The sequence below is a fragment of the Sinohyriopsis cumingii genome, chromosome 16 (assembly GCF_028554795.1).
Source record: "Sinohyriopsis cumingii isolate HCF-2022 chromosome 16, ASM2855479v2, whole genome shotgun sequence".
NCBI classification, from domain to species: Eukaryota; Metazoa; Mollusca; class Bivalvia; order Unionida; family Unionidae; genus Sinohyriopsis; species Sinohyriopsis cumingii.
The window spans coordinates 23,266,321-23,285,820 of record NC_142976.1 but is presented as its reverse complement, the minus strand read 5'-3'; the positions used below and the strand labels follow the sequence as shown (position 1 = coordinate 23,285,820).

The following is a 19,500-nucleotide window of genomic DNA, read 5'->3' as shown; positions in this document are numbered from 1 at the left end:
TTTCGAATATTCAGTAATTATCTTTGTTATTATTACAATTCAAAGGCATTGCATGGCCTTACGCATAATTGGTGGAGTCCAAACAAAACTTAAATCGAAGGTCTGTCAACCATTATGAAAGTATGTCCCTGCATGATCATGATGTCATTTCCTCTACGGTGAAGTCACAAAATGTGAAAAGCATAGCGTCATAAGAATTTGTTGCACTTATAATTAGGTGGCTTAAAGATTCAGTTTTTGATAACATATCGTATTGGACTGCAACATTATCGCTAACTGATTGGAAGAGCATCCAATTTAACACGCTGTATTGGCAATGTCATCATGGACATGGACATGTGCAGCTATTTGCAGTGACACTTTTGTACATGTATATAGACTTGTTAGTCTGAAGGGTAATTTGCAATATCGGGTAGGTGTTGGAGTAGCTGGAAGTAGGGCCAGGAGAACAGACAACCTCATGTGCACTTTGCTGGACAAGTCTTGCGTCTAGCAATTATATTTGAATCAGACTACATTTCCACACCAAATCTGACAGAATGTCGTGAAAATAAATCTACAGAGGAGACTTGTAAGGAGTCCGCTTGAAACACACAGAAAGATAAATACTTTTCAAAATGTTTAGCAATATCTTAAAGCTGTACGCTTTGAAATCTGTGAAGTTCGCCATTCTTATTTCTTGAAAGGACGCTTTGGCAATAATGCTGCCCTTTCAAAATGGTCAAAGTATAATTTATATCGAGATTTTATTAAATTTTGCTTGATCGGACATTTCTTTGATCAGCTATGAAAAAGCGAATATGCGATTAAATTTTATAATGCTGGAACAATCTGAATAGGATGTAGAATCCAATTGGGAAATTGGCCTGGCTCTAGCCTGAGCTTCTTTTAAATTCGACCGGATAACTCCGTTTATTCTTATCCTGTAATAGTGAAGATTAAGCAAAAGACCGAACTCGTTCTTAGTGCTGCATATATGCGATAAATTAATGAATTACCTGTACGTAAGTACATCTTTTTAAATAATTAGGTGAAATGTCTATCCTACCTGTCCTTTTCTCAGATTTCCCTTCTGTTTCAGTTGTTAATTGAATTCAGATCACGCTTGATGAGACTTCCGTCTTCATTATGATTCAAGTAGTATATCAAAGAAGATAGCAATGGCGGAGTATACTGGCCGATATATCCCACATCATGGCTTAATTTCTTATAAAACTATTAGTAATCGTACTAAAAAAATTAAAAGTTATCACTTCACAGAACATACAGACAACCAGATGAAAAGCATCAATATTAGCCCATAAGTTACAGGATAAAGTTTGATACCTTATGTCGGATACGAACCAAAATAATAGGGTACACTTTGCGGATATTATGAACAAAGGGTCTTTGTTTCGTCTTGTACAATATTTACTTTTGGACACAGAGTTTTGGAAACATAAGAAAACCTTAATACCTTGTCTTGTTCGGGATATATTATGTATGTCTTAAGTTGTGTTTTGACAATGATGGCGAGAATTTCTCATAAGATCAGTGGTTGATCAGAGAATACCGTTGCTGTGGTGCAAACTCAGGCGAGGGTTCTGTAGGATGGAAATGTCAGTGGGGTCCCGGTTGACAAAGCCCCCGGAAGTGGAAGTTCTGCATTCAATGTCTTTACAAAAAACAATTTTAACATCTAACTGAAAGGAAAGCTTAATTTAGGAAACGTTCCAGTTCTTCTGGAGAGTTCGGTTGTACAAGCATCATACTTGAATTGAAATTATCAGATAAAAACTACTAAAGTCACTCGGGGCAGCCAAATTCTTATAGAATCAATCATGAATGCAATCATTGATCATGTTCCAAACTACACATTTACATGGCTAGTATTGGGATGCAAGGAAAAAAAACAACATAAAACTGAATTCTTTGTTTGTGTGCGGTATTCATGTTTATTTAGGTTCAGATGAACTATATAAGTTATATTGATTTTATCTCGTACAGTCTTGTTTTTTTTTCTTCTTCTTTTACTTTGTAGGGTTTCCAGGTGACCCATTTCTGTGTGGAAATATAGCACCGAAAGGCTTGTATACATCAAAGACAAGGTATTTAAGACTTCGGTTCAAACCGGATCCTTTTCCCGCTCAGAACGGTCGATTTTCGCTAGTGTTCAACTCCTATGATAATGGTAACTGTTTAAATAAGTTTACAAACACTGTAACACTAAAACCATCACCACAACAGTCATTATCATCAGCGTTATTGTAATCACTATCATCATCATAATCACCTTTATCACCATCATTAATCATCGTCACCAACACCACCAACACCATCAGCAGCACATTATTATCATCAGTTTGTCTTTTTAACGATGATGATATCGACAACTACGACAACTATTATTATTGTTGTTATTATTATTATTATTATTATTATTATTATTCTCCCGCCATTAGCATGAGGATATCATGTTATGATGTCTCTATGTACATACGTACGTATGCCAGTCTGTCCCCTATTTCGTTTTCACACTGAACTTCTCCACAATCTACCGTTACCAAACTTTTGTAAGTAGCATTCATCCAAGACAAAGAAGAAAGAAAAAAACTTCAATTGTGGTTCAAAAGTCTAAGGTTAAGGTCACAGGGACTTAAAGAAGAAAAACGGTTTCCCCACCTTAACTTGACTTGCATATATGTACTTTGACCGAACTTTGTAAATAGTGTGGCGATTACAAAAGAAATAAAGCTGTTGAATTTGAAGCAAGAAGGTCAAAGGTGAAGATTTCAAGGACTCTAATATGCAAAATGGCCGCCACAAAATATCTTGAACTCTCTTTTGCGCACTTTGACCGAACTTTGTGGATAGCTTTCAGTTAGAGAAGAAAAAAGCTTGCCTATGTTGAGGTAAAAAAAACGTCAATGATTGCCACAGTGACTGAAATAATAAAAAATAATTTCTACAGATTACTAAAGTTATGTATCACATGTCTTGACTAAGCTTCTTAGATGGCTTGCGTCTGACAGAAGAAACACACCATTTAGGGTTTAAAGTCAAGAGCATATTGACATTTTCAATATGGAACTAAAAGAACATAGGTCAAGACCAGTGGGACTCCAAGATCTAAAAGGTGTCAACAAAAAGAACTATTATTATGTTGCACAATTCACGATCTAGTTCTGTGAAAGACTAGCATTTCAGGTTAATATTTCAAAGGTCAAGGTCATCGAGTCGGCAGAAAGAAAAATGGTTTCCGCAAATTAATTCAAGTTCGCTGTCTTCTTCTTTGACTAAATGTCGTTGATGGCTTGCATTTGAGACCAGGAAAACGTGTATATTTTTTTTTATAAGTTTAAAGGTGGAGGTCAACTATGACTCGCAAGAAGAATCACGTATGTGCTTTATATCTAGCAGAGAGTTCGTTAGAAGTTCTAATCAACGACACTACTGATATATGATAGAGACTAGAAAGTAATCGTGGTAGTACTTTCCAAATTGGCAAGTTTTTTTCTTGAACGAACATCCTGATATATACAAAGAATAGAACATCGTACTGAAATGCTGATGTTTCAACCATCAATGAAATAAATGCACGTTTAATAAAATAATGGAGAAATCTTTCAGTTTCCATGGTCACAAACTTCTGCTTATGTTCCTATTACTGATGATATGTCCTGAAGTCGTTGTAATGTTAGATTATTATTACGTAATGAGAAGAACTGGCAAACGGTAAGTTCAAAATGGTCTCTAATTACATCAGATATTTTCTTTGGCCGAGGACGCTCTAACGTCAGCGACTAGTGAATTACTTCATTGTTGTTGATGTTGTTGTTGTTGTGATTATTATTATTATTGCTATTGCTGTTTTTGTGGCCTGTACCAGTAGCAACTCTTACGTACTGTATCTGCATATCCTGTGATTGACTTAAACCAGTACCGTAGCAACAAATTGCCACTCCCCCCTTGCGAACATAATTATGGGCCCCATTTCAAATTTCAAGAAGTAATTTGACGGGAATTTTTTACCCCCGGTCGGACCCACCTCCCCCTCCCCCATCAGCAATGAGAAAGTTACATGGGTTACTGCTATATTATTTATTGTTGCCTTTTGATAGAAAATTAAATCCAAACAACTTAACGTGAACTTCGACACACGAACTCTCTGAACATGCCATAGTTTAGCCATGTAAAAGTTTATATTTTTTATTAATATTTATTTTCTTGTAAGACACTTGGTCGTTGTTTCTGTTAAATTCCATACCCAATTAGTATCGCCATTTACAAAAGAAGAGTTAGTCATGATTTTGTGGAACAATCAATGTGCAATGTTGACTTTCTATGCTAACAAATCAAACAAGCAAACACAAAAGTAAATGAAACTGTTATGCCACTTTAGTAGCGGTTATTCTTGGAATGTTCCCAAAATGTTCACATTAAGTTAGCGAGTTTCAAAATCAAACAATGTAGCACTCGACGATGATCATTATTTTGCACTTTCAGGTTCATGCGAAACAGACGAATATGAGTGTCAGAATGGCCATTGCATCCACGAGGACCTCAACTGTAGTGGGTACAATCCATGTGGAGACTACTCTGATTGTAAATTCCTAATGACTTCTATCGGAGTTATTGGCCTTGTTGTTGGTGCAGTTGCGGCCTTTGGCCTTATGATAGGAATTTGTACATGTATTTGTTGCTGGAAGAGAAAACCAAGAAGACACGGTTCAAGGGTAAAGACAGTTGTAAGATGTATATATGTCCGTCTTACAATCCTTATAAACATGCGTTCTGTCTCAGCCGACAAAACAAATCATAATTTCAAAGATTCGTAGTTTTACAGACACATGCTATAGAGCAGCTCTTGTTAATTGTATTTTGCTAATTGGATTACAGAAAAAGAGTGGTAGCTTAGTTTTCAGCCTGCTGGACTCCTACGCAGTAGTACCTGGTTCGATTACCATAAGAAGCTGGTTTGACTGCCAAGCCACTAGGCAAATTTACTTTGAAGCAAAATTAGCCTAGTCAGACCAGGAATGTTCTTTTATGTCTCTGGTTTACACCAGTCATTTTATAACACCCTATCAGACCCATTCTGTTTCATCCAACACAGTCGTTCCATCGTCCAGGTTGTTAATTACCTTTCTGAAAACTGCCTGCCCGCGGATGTTTACTATTCCATTTTGAAAACAGCGAATTCTGTAAAGAAACGGGTCAAACTTACATCATTTGTTCATATTTGTAACTTCATTCACCAATGTTAAAGGGAAACAAGGATTTTAGAAATGAATTCAGTATGTGGGCAGTACTTTTTAGTGTGAAGTTTCCGTATTTACTAACAAGCGCCGCTTACAGAGACTTAAAATCGACTGGTATTTGATATTTTCCAAACCTAATTATCCTAAAATACCCAAAATACAGATGCGAATTACTTCTGCAGGAATAACACACAAATAATACCGGTATTTAAAAGATTCCAAAGAAGACACCAAAATTCGTTGCATAAAACTGAGAAAAACAATTGCAAATTGCTTTCTTTCTAAATATAGACCTAATTCTTGAAGAAGGTTACTTTAATTCCAGTGTTTTTAAAACTGTGAATTACAACTAATATTTTTGTTTGGTTTTCTTCCTTTTTTGGGGGTTGGGGTATTTCTTACGAGGACGAACTCATCTAGCGCAATGAACACGGTCTTTACTAGTAGACGTACAACGATTTTGGCAGAAAATTGAAATCACTATACTTACTTAATATTCATGCTAGGAACTTCCTTCAGTGACAAATACATATATATATATATATATATATATATATATATATATATATATATATATATATATATATATATATATATATATATATATATATATATATAATAAAACTTAGGCAAAATAAGGTTTTAACCAATATAAAGAATAAAGACTCAATTTTTCACCTCAGCCAAACTAGTGATCACTTCAAAGTATCCGGCTGCAAAACCTCGCCTGTACAGTTACTTATTAAATATAGAGGAATAAAACTTTATCAGGGAAATTTAACGAACGCTATTTCTTCTCATAGCAATTCTTTTTACAAAATCTGACTTGGTTATTTAAATTAATATTACCAAAAATAAAGGATGCAGGCGTATGTCGCAAATTAAAACAAGTTTCCATGCTAACAATACCTCTACAGCATTTTGTAACACTCAATTGACCTGATATAAAACGGTTTTAAAAAATACGCATGTTCCTTATAATCTGTCAGCCTTTACCGGCTATCGTAGTTCTACTGTACTCACGATTAGCTAACTCCTCACTGAGCCATAAATAACAGCTATGAAGACTATGAGATTAATTAATTAATGAGTCCTTAATTAAAGCTCAATATTAATAAATTAGATTTTGGAACTGTCTTTTTTATCGTTCCTTTGGCTTCTTAAATGTAGTAACGTAATAACTGAGGATTCAGACGATCATTATTGATTATGTTTCTTTGAAACAGTAAGAGTGTTTGACAAAATAATTTAATTCTGTTTAAAAGGTACGGTTTATGCTGGCTTATTAGTCGGGTCCAACTGTCAACTGCAAGCCAAGATCTGCGGTCTAATAATTCTCCGGCAGATCAGAGTCTATGCAGATTATTGCTAATAGTCAGATAAACAAACAACGTAGACCCTGATCTGCCTGTGCATTTTTTGACGGAATATAAGTATCCATGTTGTTTGCTGTTGGACCGTCTTTTAAGCGAGTAAATGCGGTACAATAAGTTATGCAAGGGTAGCGTTGACAGAAAACAAACAAAAATTCAGGGCACGCGAATTTTTTAATTATAAAGGGCTGCACGTACCCACCCAGTTTCGTGCCTACAAAGGTTTTAACAAGGGAAACCTAACTATGGTGACAAAATATGTGGGATGAATACCTGGCGAATAAAAATTTAAAAATCTGAATGATTTCGACCGTGATTTGCAGGAACTTATCAATAAAAATAATATCACGTAAATAGATTCATCAGCGATATTAGCAATTTTTGTATTAGCTCTGCTGAGCTAGTAATTCCCCAAAAGGACATAAAGCTGGCAAATGCCCGCAAGTAAAAGCTGACTCTAAGCCGTGGTTTGGCAGTGATTGTATGAAACCCAGAAAACATTATTAAAGTCCACGACTTAGAAAACTGCAGCGAGTAAAGCTAATATGCTAACTGCTAGCAGACAGTATAAGAAAACTATTGCAAAAATATTACTCTCGTTTTCAAAATCATTGCAAAGGAAATTACACACTTTATAACTAAAAGATCCAAAGAGATACTGGAATATGATAAATAATGCCGGCAAAAAGAAAAACGGTTCAAGCATTTCAATGTAAAAATTTGTGGAATATTTAAAGAAAGAAATTCAGTGAACACAGATAGTGACTATCGAGTAATCCCAGAAACGGTGCAAGCGGCGTATGTTGTCAATAACTCTTGTTGGAATGGCCGAATTAAACCCTGAAGAAATAATTAACAATCGAATAAATAATAAATCATGTTCAATTGATAATACATTAAATGAATATATAAAAAGCTCAATTGCTGCCACATTTGTTATATGTGTATGTAAAATTTTGCAATATGATCTTGAATACAGGCTACATACCTGGTAGCTGGACTAAATGTGCCAGTGTGCCATTCTATAAAAAAGAAAGCCGACAAAACCGATATCTCAGATTATACACTATTACTTTTGTAGCACCTTTGGTAGAGTTTTTACCACAGTACTAAATTTAAGATTTTCTAAATTCCATGATGATAATAAATTATTATCTCATAGTAAGCTAGATTCAGGAATGGCTATTCTACAACAGGCAATATCTTTCTTTTGTATAGCCTTATTGAATTTTTTAGACAGTGCAAAGAGAAACTTTTCTGAACGTATATTGATTTTAACAGTGCCTTTGATAATGCATGGAGAGTTCGATTATGGCATAAATTGTAATCGGTAGGCATCAGAGGAAAATGTTCTAATGTCATTTTCAGTATTTGTGATGATATCAGATCATTTGTCTGTGTAAATAATGATTTTTTTGGGCCGCTCCGGCTAGAGAGTCCGCTTCGGATGCGGGAGGTCGCGGTTTATAACCCCAGCCGAGTCGTACCAAAGACTTAAAATGTTACTAACAGCTGCCTCGCTAAGGGCTCAGCATTAAGAGGTTAGTGTTAGGACTGGTTGGCCTTGTGTCATGACAATGTGACTGGGTGGGACATCATGCTACATGTCCGCGGCATGACGCCCCAGTGCTAAACATCACCATAAACTGCTGCACTGCAGACATCGTAGCGTTATGGCAATTTTTTTAATATAAAATCAACGTTAAAAATCCAAATCACACACACACACACACACAGAGACACACACACACACACACACACACACACACACACACACACAATTATTTTTCTAGCTATCTTTTCCCATGTAAAAAGGTGCAAGACATGGGGTAAATTTATCTCCATTATTGTTCTCTTTATTCCTAAATGACCTAAAACATTTTTTGTTTGTGCTAATAAATGGTGAGGCGGATGCGCTGTACCCCCAAAATATATTGACCTTGTAACATGTTAAATGTTATGTTGCCATTATACGCTGACGACACCATACTTGTTGTAGATAATCCTGCTGATATACAAAATACACCAGATATATTTAGTAGATATTGCGATATCTGTAAACTTACAATCAAGACAGAGGAAACAAAAAGTATCGTATTTGGTTAAAATAGAAACATATATGCAAATTTAAGATAAGCATTGCCGATATTGATATTGTACATGAATATAAGTACTCAGGCCTTATATTTTACAATCATTCTAAGTTCTCCAACGGCCTGAATAATCTAGTATCCATAGCTAATAAAGGTATGCATTTGCTTAAAAAGCAAAGGAACAATTTAAATTTCCCTATTGATTGTCAGTTGAAACTGTTTGATCACACCAGTGTACCGATTTGAACATATGATCGTGATGTTTGGGGATTTGTGAAATCTGATATAGTTGTAAAAACTCATCTTTCTTTCCTCAGAAGCATATCGAATGTCAAAAGATGTACCCCTCTATATATGGTATACAGCAAATTTGGTCGTTTCCCCTTAATTATTAACATTAAAAATAGCATGATAAACTATTGGGCTAGATTGGTTTGAAGTCATGAAGAAAAAATATTGTATCGTATATATTCTCTCTTATACACACACTTTGGTGGTACTCCCTATGACAATACATGATGGTTACTTGAAGTAAAATCTATATTCGATGATGAGGAAATCAAAGTTGTGGGTCAATTTACTGGTTAACAAATTCCGTAGAAAAACAACTAAGACATAAATACATACAAACTTGGGAAGCTAAGATCAATACGGCATCTAAAGGTCTTACTTACAGGCTATTTAAAACTAGCTTGGATTTAGAAAATATATACTTCTTATTACCTTAAAAATAACTAAAATCTTAAGTTTAGAACTGCAGATCATACGTTTTCCGTTGAAATTGGTAGATGGCTAATGCTTCATATAACGAAAGATATTGCACACTTTATAAGTCTCAAGAAATATTGGATGAATATTATATCTTCGTTCATGTTCTATTTTCATGATGAAAGAAAAAATGTATTTCTAATTTTTATGCTTTCAGGACTATTGTTTAAAAGTATAATCAGTTAATGATTACATGAAACGTACGACTCTTCATAGATATTTGCAGGTATTTAAATTGTGTTTTCAGAACTGTGTAATCCCACTTCAGCATTATGTAATAATATCACACGATATATATTCATGCTATTTTTCTTATAACCTCTGATACTGTAAACTTTACAACCTGAGTGTAATACAGTCTTGTCTTATCTTGTCTTGTCTTTTCTTGGCTTGGCTTGGCTTGGCACCATATTTTACTAATAAAGACCAAAGTTGAAATGGCGTTAATCCCGGTACGGTCTTATTATCCAAAGCACAGGCAGACAATTGACACTCTGTCATTAGGTGATCATAGATACTGCCTTTACAGTTTAACTGAGCTTTTATAAGACTTTGCAGTGAACGTGAAATTTGTTCGGCTTTTAAATTATACACAATATGACTAACTGAGTAAAACAACGTTCTTTTACATCCTTTCCTCACAAACTTTCTAAGAAGTCATAAAAATGATAATTACAATTCTAAAGAATATTTGCGTTAACGTTTGTGTTCAGATTTGCGTTAGCTTATATTTCCTAAAACCTTTGATGGAATTTCGTCTTGCTTGAAAAGAATTATTATGAGTTAAGACAAATGATTGTGTGACAGGCTCGCTCGAAAATTTAACCTCGGCGTCAAGGTTACAACAATAGAAGATCTGCGTTAAGCGTTTGGTTAAAGTTTTTAATTTCCTTATCATACCTAAACATCTTGATGGATTTTCTTCATAATTTGGTTATTTATAATGAAGCCACGACAATTCGTTCTATGACCTGCTGGTTAAACCTTTTGATCCTGCAGCCAAGTTCAAGGATACGCGTTTTACAGCAGCATCATGTGCTCAACATGTGGGTTCTGTACTTTTTCTCTATTTTGAAGCATGAAAATCGATAAATGAACAATTGTTCAATTAAAATTAGCAATGCATTTTTTTAATCTGCTAAGAGTGTATATATATATATATATATATATATATATATATATATATATATATATATATATATATATATATATATACCAAATCCCCGGATAAAAACCAGATTCTCCGGCCTTTTAACTCCGTCTCAGGTTCATCGGATATGTATTTTTTTTTAAATCTCCGGAATTCATTTTCCAAATTGTGAATAATTATTGGGCATGGATTACACATTAGATTTATTATCAAGTTTGTGAGCGCTTAGCCGGGGAAACCAAAACATATAATGGGTTTCTAAAAATAGAGTGGGTTTATCATAAATACGTTTCATTGGATTAACGATTTTTCAACAACTAATCAACACCCAAAAATATGTGCTTGGAGGCAGTTTAGGATTTCCTGTACAGACAATTGTCCATTGTTTGCTTACTGACAATCGAAACAACAAATAGTTATGATTACTTTATCAACACTTCCTTCTTACAAAAGATTATGTATAATCCTACAAAATCTCCGGATAAAAGCCTGATACTAAATAAAAATCTCAGTTATTCTGACCAAAACGTTTTGGCAGGCCTGGAGGTTTAGCCCACTCCGTGCAATATTGTCCTTACATTCAACAATAATTTATTACCTCTCATGTTTCCGGAACGTTTGCTTAGATGTCCAAACAATTAACACCAATGCACTCTCACATATTTTTCCCCAGCAAAATGCGTTTTCGTGATAATCATGATATAAAGGAGTAGGAGCAGTGTGGTTTACCATATCAGCTTCTCTTGCGCATTCAGCAAATCCATCTTATGATTTGACATTGGATATCTCCTTTTCATTGCAATAAGGGGAAATTTCATGGACTGGAAATATTCCAACATACTATTAGCATTTTTTCAACTCTATTTTATTTGACTTTCTAAGAGGTGTGTTTCAGTATGTCCAACCATGCGGACCAAGACGTGTAATGCGATCGCTCCCTCACCCCCACTTATTCTATCTCCTTTTTAGACTGACCGGTATTGAGACTGGTTTGGAGCAAGATACAAGAAAAGTTTGATTCACTCCATTATATTAACAAGAGTACAGCCTTCAAAAAAAATAATGAACTTGGCAAACTGTCCAAAGTCACTTCCATCTTATTATATCGCATACATGCTGAGCGTATTTTTTATTAATAACTGTCCACTATGTAATAAATTTCACTATTAAATATTTCTCAAGCTACGGTACGATTCAAAATTCGCTTTAACCGGTAACTTTTGTTTACTTGTGATGTGACGAAATGTGTCCTTGAGAAAGTTTTATTTTTATGGACGATTAACAGTAAATTCTCATAAAAGTCTAAATATGGTGGAAACTACAGCAGCATCGCTGATTAGAAAACAAAAAGGAAAAAGTATATTTGCCACTCTGGAAGAAAAACAAAGAGTTAACGAAGAACGTATGGTGAATTTTGTTTGACAGAATCTAACATGCCGTAATTTTCTTTCTTTTTTCCCCAGTCACACTGCGCTTCGGCACATTTTGTTCGGGCACCTTGCGAGAGTCTTCGGAGTGATGTTGAAGCTTACAACAGAGATCAAATTGAAATACCGCCTGGAATGACGCAAATCTATCCAAGTGCACCACCCATTCAGGAGGGCGGGATAAATTATAATTACAGTCTCAACTACCAGACGATACCTGCACCTCCGTCGTATGATTCCGTTATGTCACAGCCATCAATTTACAGACCAATAGCACAAGATATTTCTCATGCAAACCATTATAATGTGAGGTCTTGATACAATTTAATATTCAGTATTTATCTTGTACATGATGAAGTGATGATTTCACGGATTGGGTCTATCAAAGTACATAGACAGCAGGTATACCAATATCGATTATAGATCTAGTGAGGTTCAATTGATTTAACCTAGGTTATATGAGAAGCGTACGCTGCATCCATGGTGGGATGTACAAAACGACAAAAGCAAACAACTGAAATATACACTTTTGAGCAAATGTAGAGCCTTCAACAATAAGGAAGGCTTGCATATGTGCAATTATGTTACAAAAAAGAAAACTATACCAAGAACTTTAGCCCCCCCCCCCCCCTCCAGTTACAGTCAGGTGCTTAAAAGTATGTGCTGGACACGCTTAAAATGCAGAAGCGTCTGGGAGCTTCGCCCAGTGTGCCACAGCAATTGTTTTCCATTCCACAGACCCCTTGTTAACCTGTTTATTTCTGAAACGTTATTTAATATACATATAATTGCAAATTCTTAAAGTTGCTAATATCACTGTAATTACAAATGCTAAAACGTTGTTAATATCAATGTAATTACAAATGATAAAGCGTTGTTTAATATCCATATAATTACAAATACTCAAGCGTTGTTAATATCAAAGTAATTACAAATGCTAAAACGCTGTTTAATATCCATATAATTACAAATACTCAAGCGTTGTTGATATCAATGTAATTACAAATGATAAAGCGTTGTTTAATATCCATATAATTACAAATACTCAAGCGTTGTTAATATCAACGTAATTACAAATGATAAAGCGTTGTTTAACATCCATGTAATTACAAATGCTAAAACGTTGTTAATATCAATGTAATTACAAATGATAAGCCGTTGTTTAATATCCATATAATTACAAATACTCAAGCGTTGTTAATATCAACGTAATTGCAAATGCTTAAACGTTGTTTAATATCCATGTAATTACAAATGCTCAAATATCAGAGGACATACGTAATCGCAACATTACTGGAAGCGATGTTTAAGTAGCAATTTCTAAACTACAATTAATGAAGAATGTGGATCTGGTTGTATCCGAAATCGATTTTTTTTTCAAACACCCATCGCATGTAATACCCTTACTTACTGTATTATTTAACAAAGATTTTAGCACTGGCCTGTTTCCTGCGTTAAAGTACTATATGTCCTCCGCTTAAAAATATCTCAGAAGAACCCAGACAGCTATAGAGATAATCTATAATTACAGAAGACAGCTCAAATAACTATGCATATATATCTTTAATTACAGAAGGCAGCCCAAATAAATATAGAGATGATCTATAATTACAGAAGACAACTCGGATAACTATGCATATATATCTTTAATTACAGAAGGCAGCCCAAATAAATATAGAGATAATCTATAATTACAGAAGACAACACAAATAACTATGCATATATATCTTTAATTACAGAAGGCAGCCCAAATAAATATAGAGATAATCTATAATTACAGAAGACAACACAAATAACTATGCATATATATCTTTAATTACAGAAGGCAGCCCAAATAAATATAGAGATAATCTATAATTGCAGAAGAACAACCCAACTAACTATAGCGATAAGATATAATTACAGAAAAACAACCCAATTAACTATAGAGATAAGATATAATTACAGAAGGACAACCCAAATAACTATAAAGATAAGAAATAATTACAGAAAAACAACCCCACTAACTTTAGAGATAAAATATAATTACAGAAAAACAACCCAAATAACTATAGAGATAACCTATTATTACAGAAGACAACTCAAACAACTATGCAGATATGTATTTATTTGCATACAACAACTCAAATAACTATAGATACATATCTTTAATTACAGAAAACAACCCAAATAACAATAGAAATGTATCTTTAATTACAGAAAACAGCCCAAATAGCAATATAAATATATTTTTAATTACAGAAAACAACCCAAATAACAATAGAAATTTATCTTTAATTACAGAAAACAACCCAAATAACAATATAAAGATATCTTTAATTGCAGAAGACAGACCAAATAAATGTGAAGATCTATCTTTAATTACAGACAAGAACCCAAATAAATATATAGATATACATTTAATTACAGAAAACAACCCAAATAATTATAGAGATAAAGCTTTAATTACTGAAGATAAGACAAATAACTATGGAGATATATCTTTAATTATAGATGACAACCCAAATTGCTCTGGAGATATATTTTTAATTAATGTAATGTGTAAGATTATTAGATCAATATTGAATGATCGCTTACAAATCTTTGCGGACGAAAAGAAACTTCTCGATGAATCGCATGCTTTATTTCGTTCGGGATTATCTCTTCAGATAGTCCATTTATTTGCATCAGGAGTACAAAACTATATTTGGAAAGGTAGATTGTAATTTTTATTTATCGATTTTTCAGTCTGTCTGTCTTTCACAGTCTGTCTTTCTCTTTCTCTCTCAAGTTCTTTTAAATGATCTGAAACATTTACTTAAATTAAGGTGCAAAAGTGAAAGTTCACCTCTAAACATGTTCGCGCCTACCCCCTCCCCCCCCCCCAATAAAGCAGTGAGCATCCGTGCAAAAAGGCAGATTTGGGTAAAGTTTACGTATGTAATTTTCTGTCACATCCTAAAAGTTTGAGGTTGTTTCATCGGTTAAAAGATAGTCACCAGTCCATGGAAGATGACTAGCGTTCTGAATGACTGTTGTATATTGGTGAGCGGCAAGAGGTTGATATAAAGTAGGAAATTAATGAAGATACTCGATACACAGTCGAAAGTATTTCTGTTATCACGGGCACATTGTCAGCTGTTTTTAACATGTTGAAGAGTCATCGAAGCTCAGACATTGTTACAGGTGGTGAAACACGGATTTACTTTTTTAACCTTACTCTAGAGAAAACAGTCAAGTCTGGATCTGAGAAAGCGAGCAGAGACCACTAATCCCTTGGCGTAGTCTGATTGTCCACTGAGTTTTCCAATAACCCCTTGACGTAGTCTGATTGTCCACTGAGTTTTCCAATAATCCCTTGACGTAGTCTGATTGTCCACTGAGTTTTCCAATAATCCCTTGACGTAGTCTGATTGTTGAGTTTTATACTTACTATTGTTTTGGTGCAGAGTGTTCGGTCCTTCAGTCACCTGTATCTGACTGCTAATGCGACAGAACATTTTTATGTCTCAGTAGTGTTTTCAAAAGTCTTGGAACACTGCATATACACTTGTTAGCGCACCCGTACCCGAGATATCCATCTACATCATGGCAATGCACGGGTGTATAAATCCCCCGTCGTGACATACTTTCTTAAGGAGCACAGCATCTGGACTATGAAACATGTCTGATTTAGCTCAAAGTGATTTTAGGTGAATCCCGTTATGAACGATTAAGTGAGGGCAGCCGATTTTTTTGAAAGCCGCCATATGGTTGAACTTGCAATTTTCCACTGTATTAACAAAATAACAAAAGGTGAGTTTAAAATGCCGTGGAATAACTGGATAATCAGAATGAGAAAGTGTGTAGAGGTGCATGGGGAGTACTTTGCAAGGATGCACAACATGCTCTTCAGTAATAAACTGATACACAGCAAATTAATATTCAAGACTTTTTAAATATATCTAGTATTGCAGATGATTTATCAGCTCTGTACTGATGCACATTTTTGCAAATGGAGAACCACGTATATCCAGCTGCTGGTTATAAGTTAATAATGGAACTTGATGACAGTGGGAAAACAAAATGAGCTACTCAAATAAAAAATAAAAAAACAGTTTATTTTTATAATATAGTTTTGGTTCTGAATGGATACGTCAAATATGGTCTTGGTTATGTGTAGATATGTCAAGTATACTTTCGGGTACGAGTGGATATGTCAAATATGGTTTGGGATTCGTGTGGATATGTCAAGTATGGATCTGGGTAAGTAAGGATATGTCAAGTATGGATCTGGGTAAGTAAGGATATGTCAAGCATGGTTTTGGGTACATGTATATATTTCAAGATGTAAACCTTTTTTGTGAACAATTTTGACAAAGATTCAAGGACTGCATGTTGCAATCATGGTATAGAAATCTAAGAGGATCTGCAAAATATGACGAATATTAGCTGCATCAGTGAATGTTTGAAAATTGCTAGTGATTGATATGCCTTGTTACTTACGTGCAGTTTTAGCTAGATTTCGGTGCCTCGGTTACGGCTTGAAAATGTAGATTCAAAGACGTGTAGAGATATACGACGAGAAGCGCATTGTTGTGAAAGTTGCTTTGATAATGGGTATGTGTTGATTGAAGATGAATGTCACGCTTTGATGGTGTGATCAAAATATTCAGAAATTTGATTAAAATCAGATCTCCATTGTCCTATGTGAGATCTGAAAACGACCGCTTAGGGCTCATGTTCTGGTGACTTGCATTATTATCATAATCGCTGATTTTATCAGCCAATCAGATGCAGCTTTATATATTTGCTTTGGGAGACTGAGCAGTATGGCTTTAGAACATCAATATGTGTCGAACTAGTTGATTCATTTTCAGATTTCTGAAAGCTGTGTTTCCATTGGCTTCCAATGTGAACAGAATATGACCCTTAAGCGGTCGATCTCAGATCTTCAGGTAGGACAGTGGAGATCTGATTTTAATCACAAAACAACATTCAGATGTGAGAGAGAAATATATACAGTATTCCTGGTATAACCAGATAAGTCAAGAGAAATTAAATTATGTCAAGCAATGGTCCGAATGGTATTCATTATGTCAATCAGTAGTCCGTATGTTATTCACTGAGTGTCAAAATTGGTTTCATCAGATTTTTTAAAGAATTAACACCCTAATTTATATTGTACGTTATTATTGGCGCTATGTTGTTAGCAATTTTTGCATATACTATTGTACGAGGGGCCGAAGACCTGAGTTGCCTAAATAAAGAATATATAATAACGTATACCTTAAAGTATTCCTTCATTGGTATATCTGCTATCTATCTACTTTATATTATTTAAAACTACAAGACAACGAATGCTATATTAGCCAATTTTAAACACCATATATCCGGGTCTCCGGAATAGCAAAATATTTATTGGCAATTCTACCCGTATATATTGTTACTGATTTTGACTTCCTTGTCTAACTGTGTATTATTGTCATTAAAGTGAAACGAGAAACAATTGTTAAAATTGCAAGCACTGAAATAGGTTAAATTATGGGAAATAATTGTACATTTTACGTATGTTAAAAAATGGTAATAATTATAACGATGTTGATATAATTAAGAGATATTTACAATGTATAACGGACTTATGCTCATGTATTATAAGTCTGTCATCTATAATATGGTCATTGTCAAAGGTCGGGTAGCGATTCAAGGTACAAGTTATGCGGAAGAAATTGTATACACCAAAAATTACTCATACTTAATTTGACCAGCATGTCTTATTGAATCAAAGTCGTTCTGGAAATGAAAAATGACCTCATCCCATTATTATTTGGTGTATTTGGTAGTTATTATCCACTGGGATTGGTCAAACGAAAAGTTGATAGTCTATTTGCCAAAGATTGAAGGTTATATTTTCATAAGTGTATATAATTATGGGGGACTAAATGTTTCATTTAATAATGATTCCTATACTTACGCAGATTTCCAATAATCAATAAAGCTTTTGAAAAACTATATATGCTATGTCTAGAGTATTAGTGAACAAGATTACCATAGCCACAGTAGATGTGTGTGATATCTTTGATCTAAGGATGCATAGACCACTGTTGCTGTTATAGTCTGCACCTAAGTATTTTTTTTAATATATTACTGAGCTCATCTAGCAGCTTATGTCAACTTACTATGAAGTATGACAGTCTGATTGAAATGCTTGATCTACGTTTATGAGGAATTTTTCACTACATTAGTGCCAAGGGAGTGAGTCGAAGTTGTCGGTTCATCTTCCAGTTTCATCACACATGCTTTATAGCCACCAACCAATCGTTAGCATTCTTTGGCGTTCTATTTCTTCTCGTCATTAAATTCTTCCTGTAACTGACTGAGTTGGGTTCATGAAATATTTAAATTTTAAAAAGACGCCACTCTCTAAGGCACCTATCTCATTGCTTATCCCTTAGTCAACAGGTTGGGAGTGTTCTTGAATGTTCTTTCTAGGTCTTCCTCTCACATTTTGAAAAGCCTGTAGCGCATCGAATAGAGCATAGAATCTCTGCGTAAATCAGTCTTGAACATTTGAAACGTTCTTCTTGTCTTCTCTCTGTTTCTGCAGTTTTTAGAGCTTGGCTATTCTCTCATTTGAACGTTGTTCCACAGCTGTTCATTTCAGATTGTACATTCCAAGGGTTTGCATTTCTGGACATCATCACGAATTGCAAATAACATTTTTTCACATTTATATACAGGATCTGTTACAATGATTACACAATGTCCTTTAAGATTCTTTTCACTGTTTAAAGATTACCCAGGTGAATTATCTGCTACTACATATTTATTCTCTACAATCAATACTTACTTAAATTTAATAGGACCCATTACAAATATCTCTCCAATTTACTTTATGTGAAACATGTATGTAATCGGCATGCCATTACAATATGTCACCTTCCCTTCTTTAATACTGATATTTAACCTATGCACTGTAGCTTTGTTGCATAAACTATTTACAGAATTTGACATTAAATGATCATAAAAGACATGTATGACAGCAGATAACTCCAGGCAAGAATAGCAACCAATGGAGTAATAATTTGTGTGATTTAATTGGTCAAGAAAGATGTGAATATTGTTGAGCTCCAACAAACCACAAAATGAATCAAATTTTGAAAGCGTTTATCTAGATTTCAGACTATTAAAACCTAAAATTTCTCCTTAAAAGGAGGAATCAATCCTTTACAATTATGGTTCTGGCATTCAGTATCGATGCTTGTTATGTTATCGTTATTTGATGACTTACATTTCTTAACTCGCATCATATTCATTAATATGATTGAAGAAACTAACCAGGGAAACATTATTTTAGTGTTTTTATTTTATATTTCTTGTAGTATAACGTATTATTGTTTAAATCGTTTGAAATAGTGTAGCAAGCGTACTAAAATATAACGTGTAAGGATATATATATATATATATATATATATATATATATATATATAT

At 34.2% G+C, this 19,500-nt stretch overlaps 1 protein-coding gene across 1 annotated transcript; it reads left to right on the top strand.

Moving 5' to 3' along the window:
* Nucleotides 1-316: 316 nt before the first annotated feature.
* Nucleotides 317-18,021, top strand: LOC149780073 (uncharacterized). Its single transcript, XM_089937482.1, has 4 exons — nt 317-412; nt 1,987-2,170; nt 4,486-4,715; nt 12,088-18,021. Exons 1-4 carry the CDS (start codon nt 317-319, stop codon nt 12,367-12,369), a joined length of 792 nt encoding a protein of 263 aa, XP_089793608.1. The 3' UTR covers nt 12,370-18,021.
* Nucleotides 18,022-19,500: the final 1,479 nt, after the last annotated feature.

Excerpts from the sequence above, each read along its gene's own strand:
- LOC149780073 (XM_089937482.1), top strand. The coding sequence starts at position 317 with ATGTCATCATGGACATGGACATGTGCAGCTATTTGCAGTGACACTTTT. Across the intron at positions 413-1,986 it reads AGGGTAATTTGCAATATCGG|TCTTGTTTTTTTTTCTTCTT; the intron begins GTAGGTGTTGGA and ends TATCTCGTACAG. Across the intron at positions 2,171-4,485 it reads GTTCAACTCCTATGATAATG|GTTCATGCGAAACAGACGAA; the intron begins GTAACTGTTTAA and ends TTGCACTTTCAG.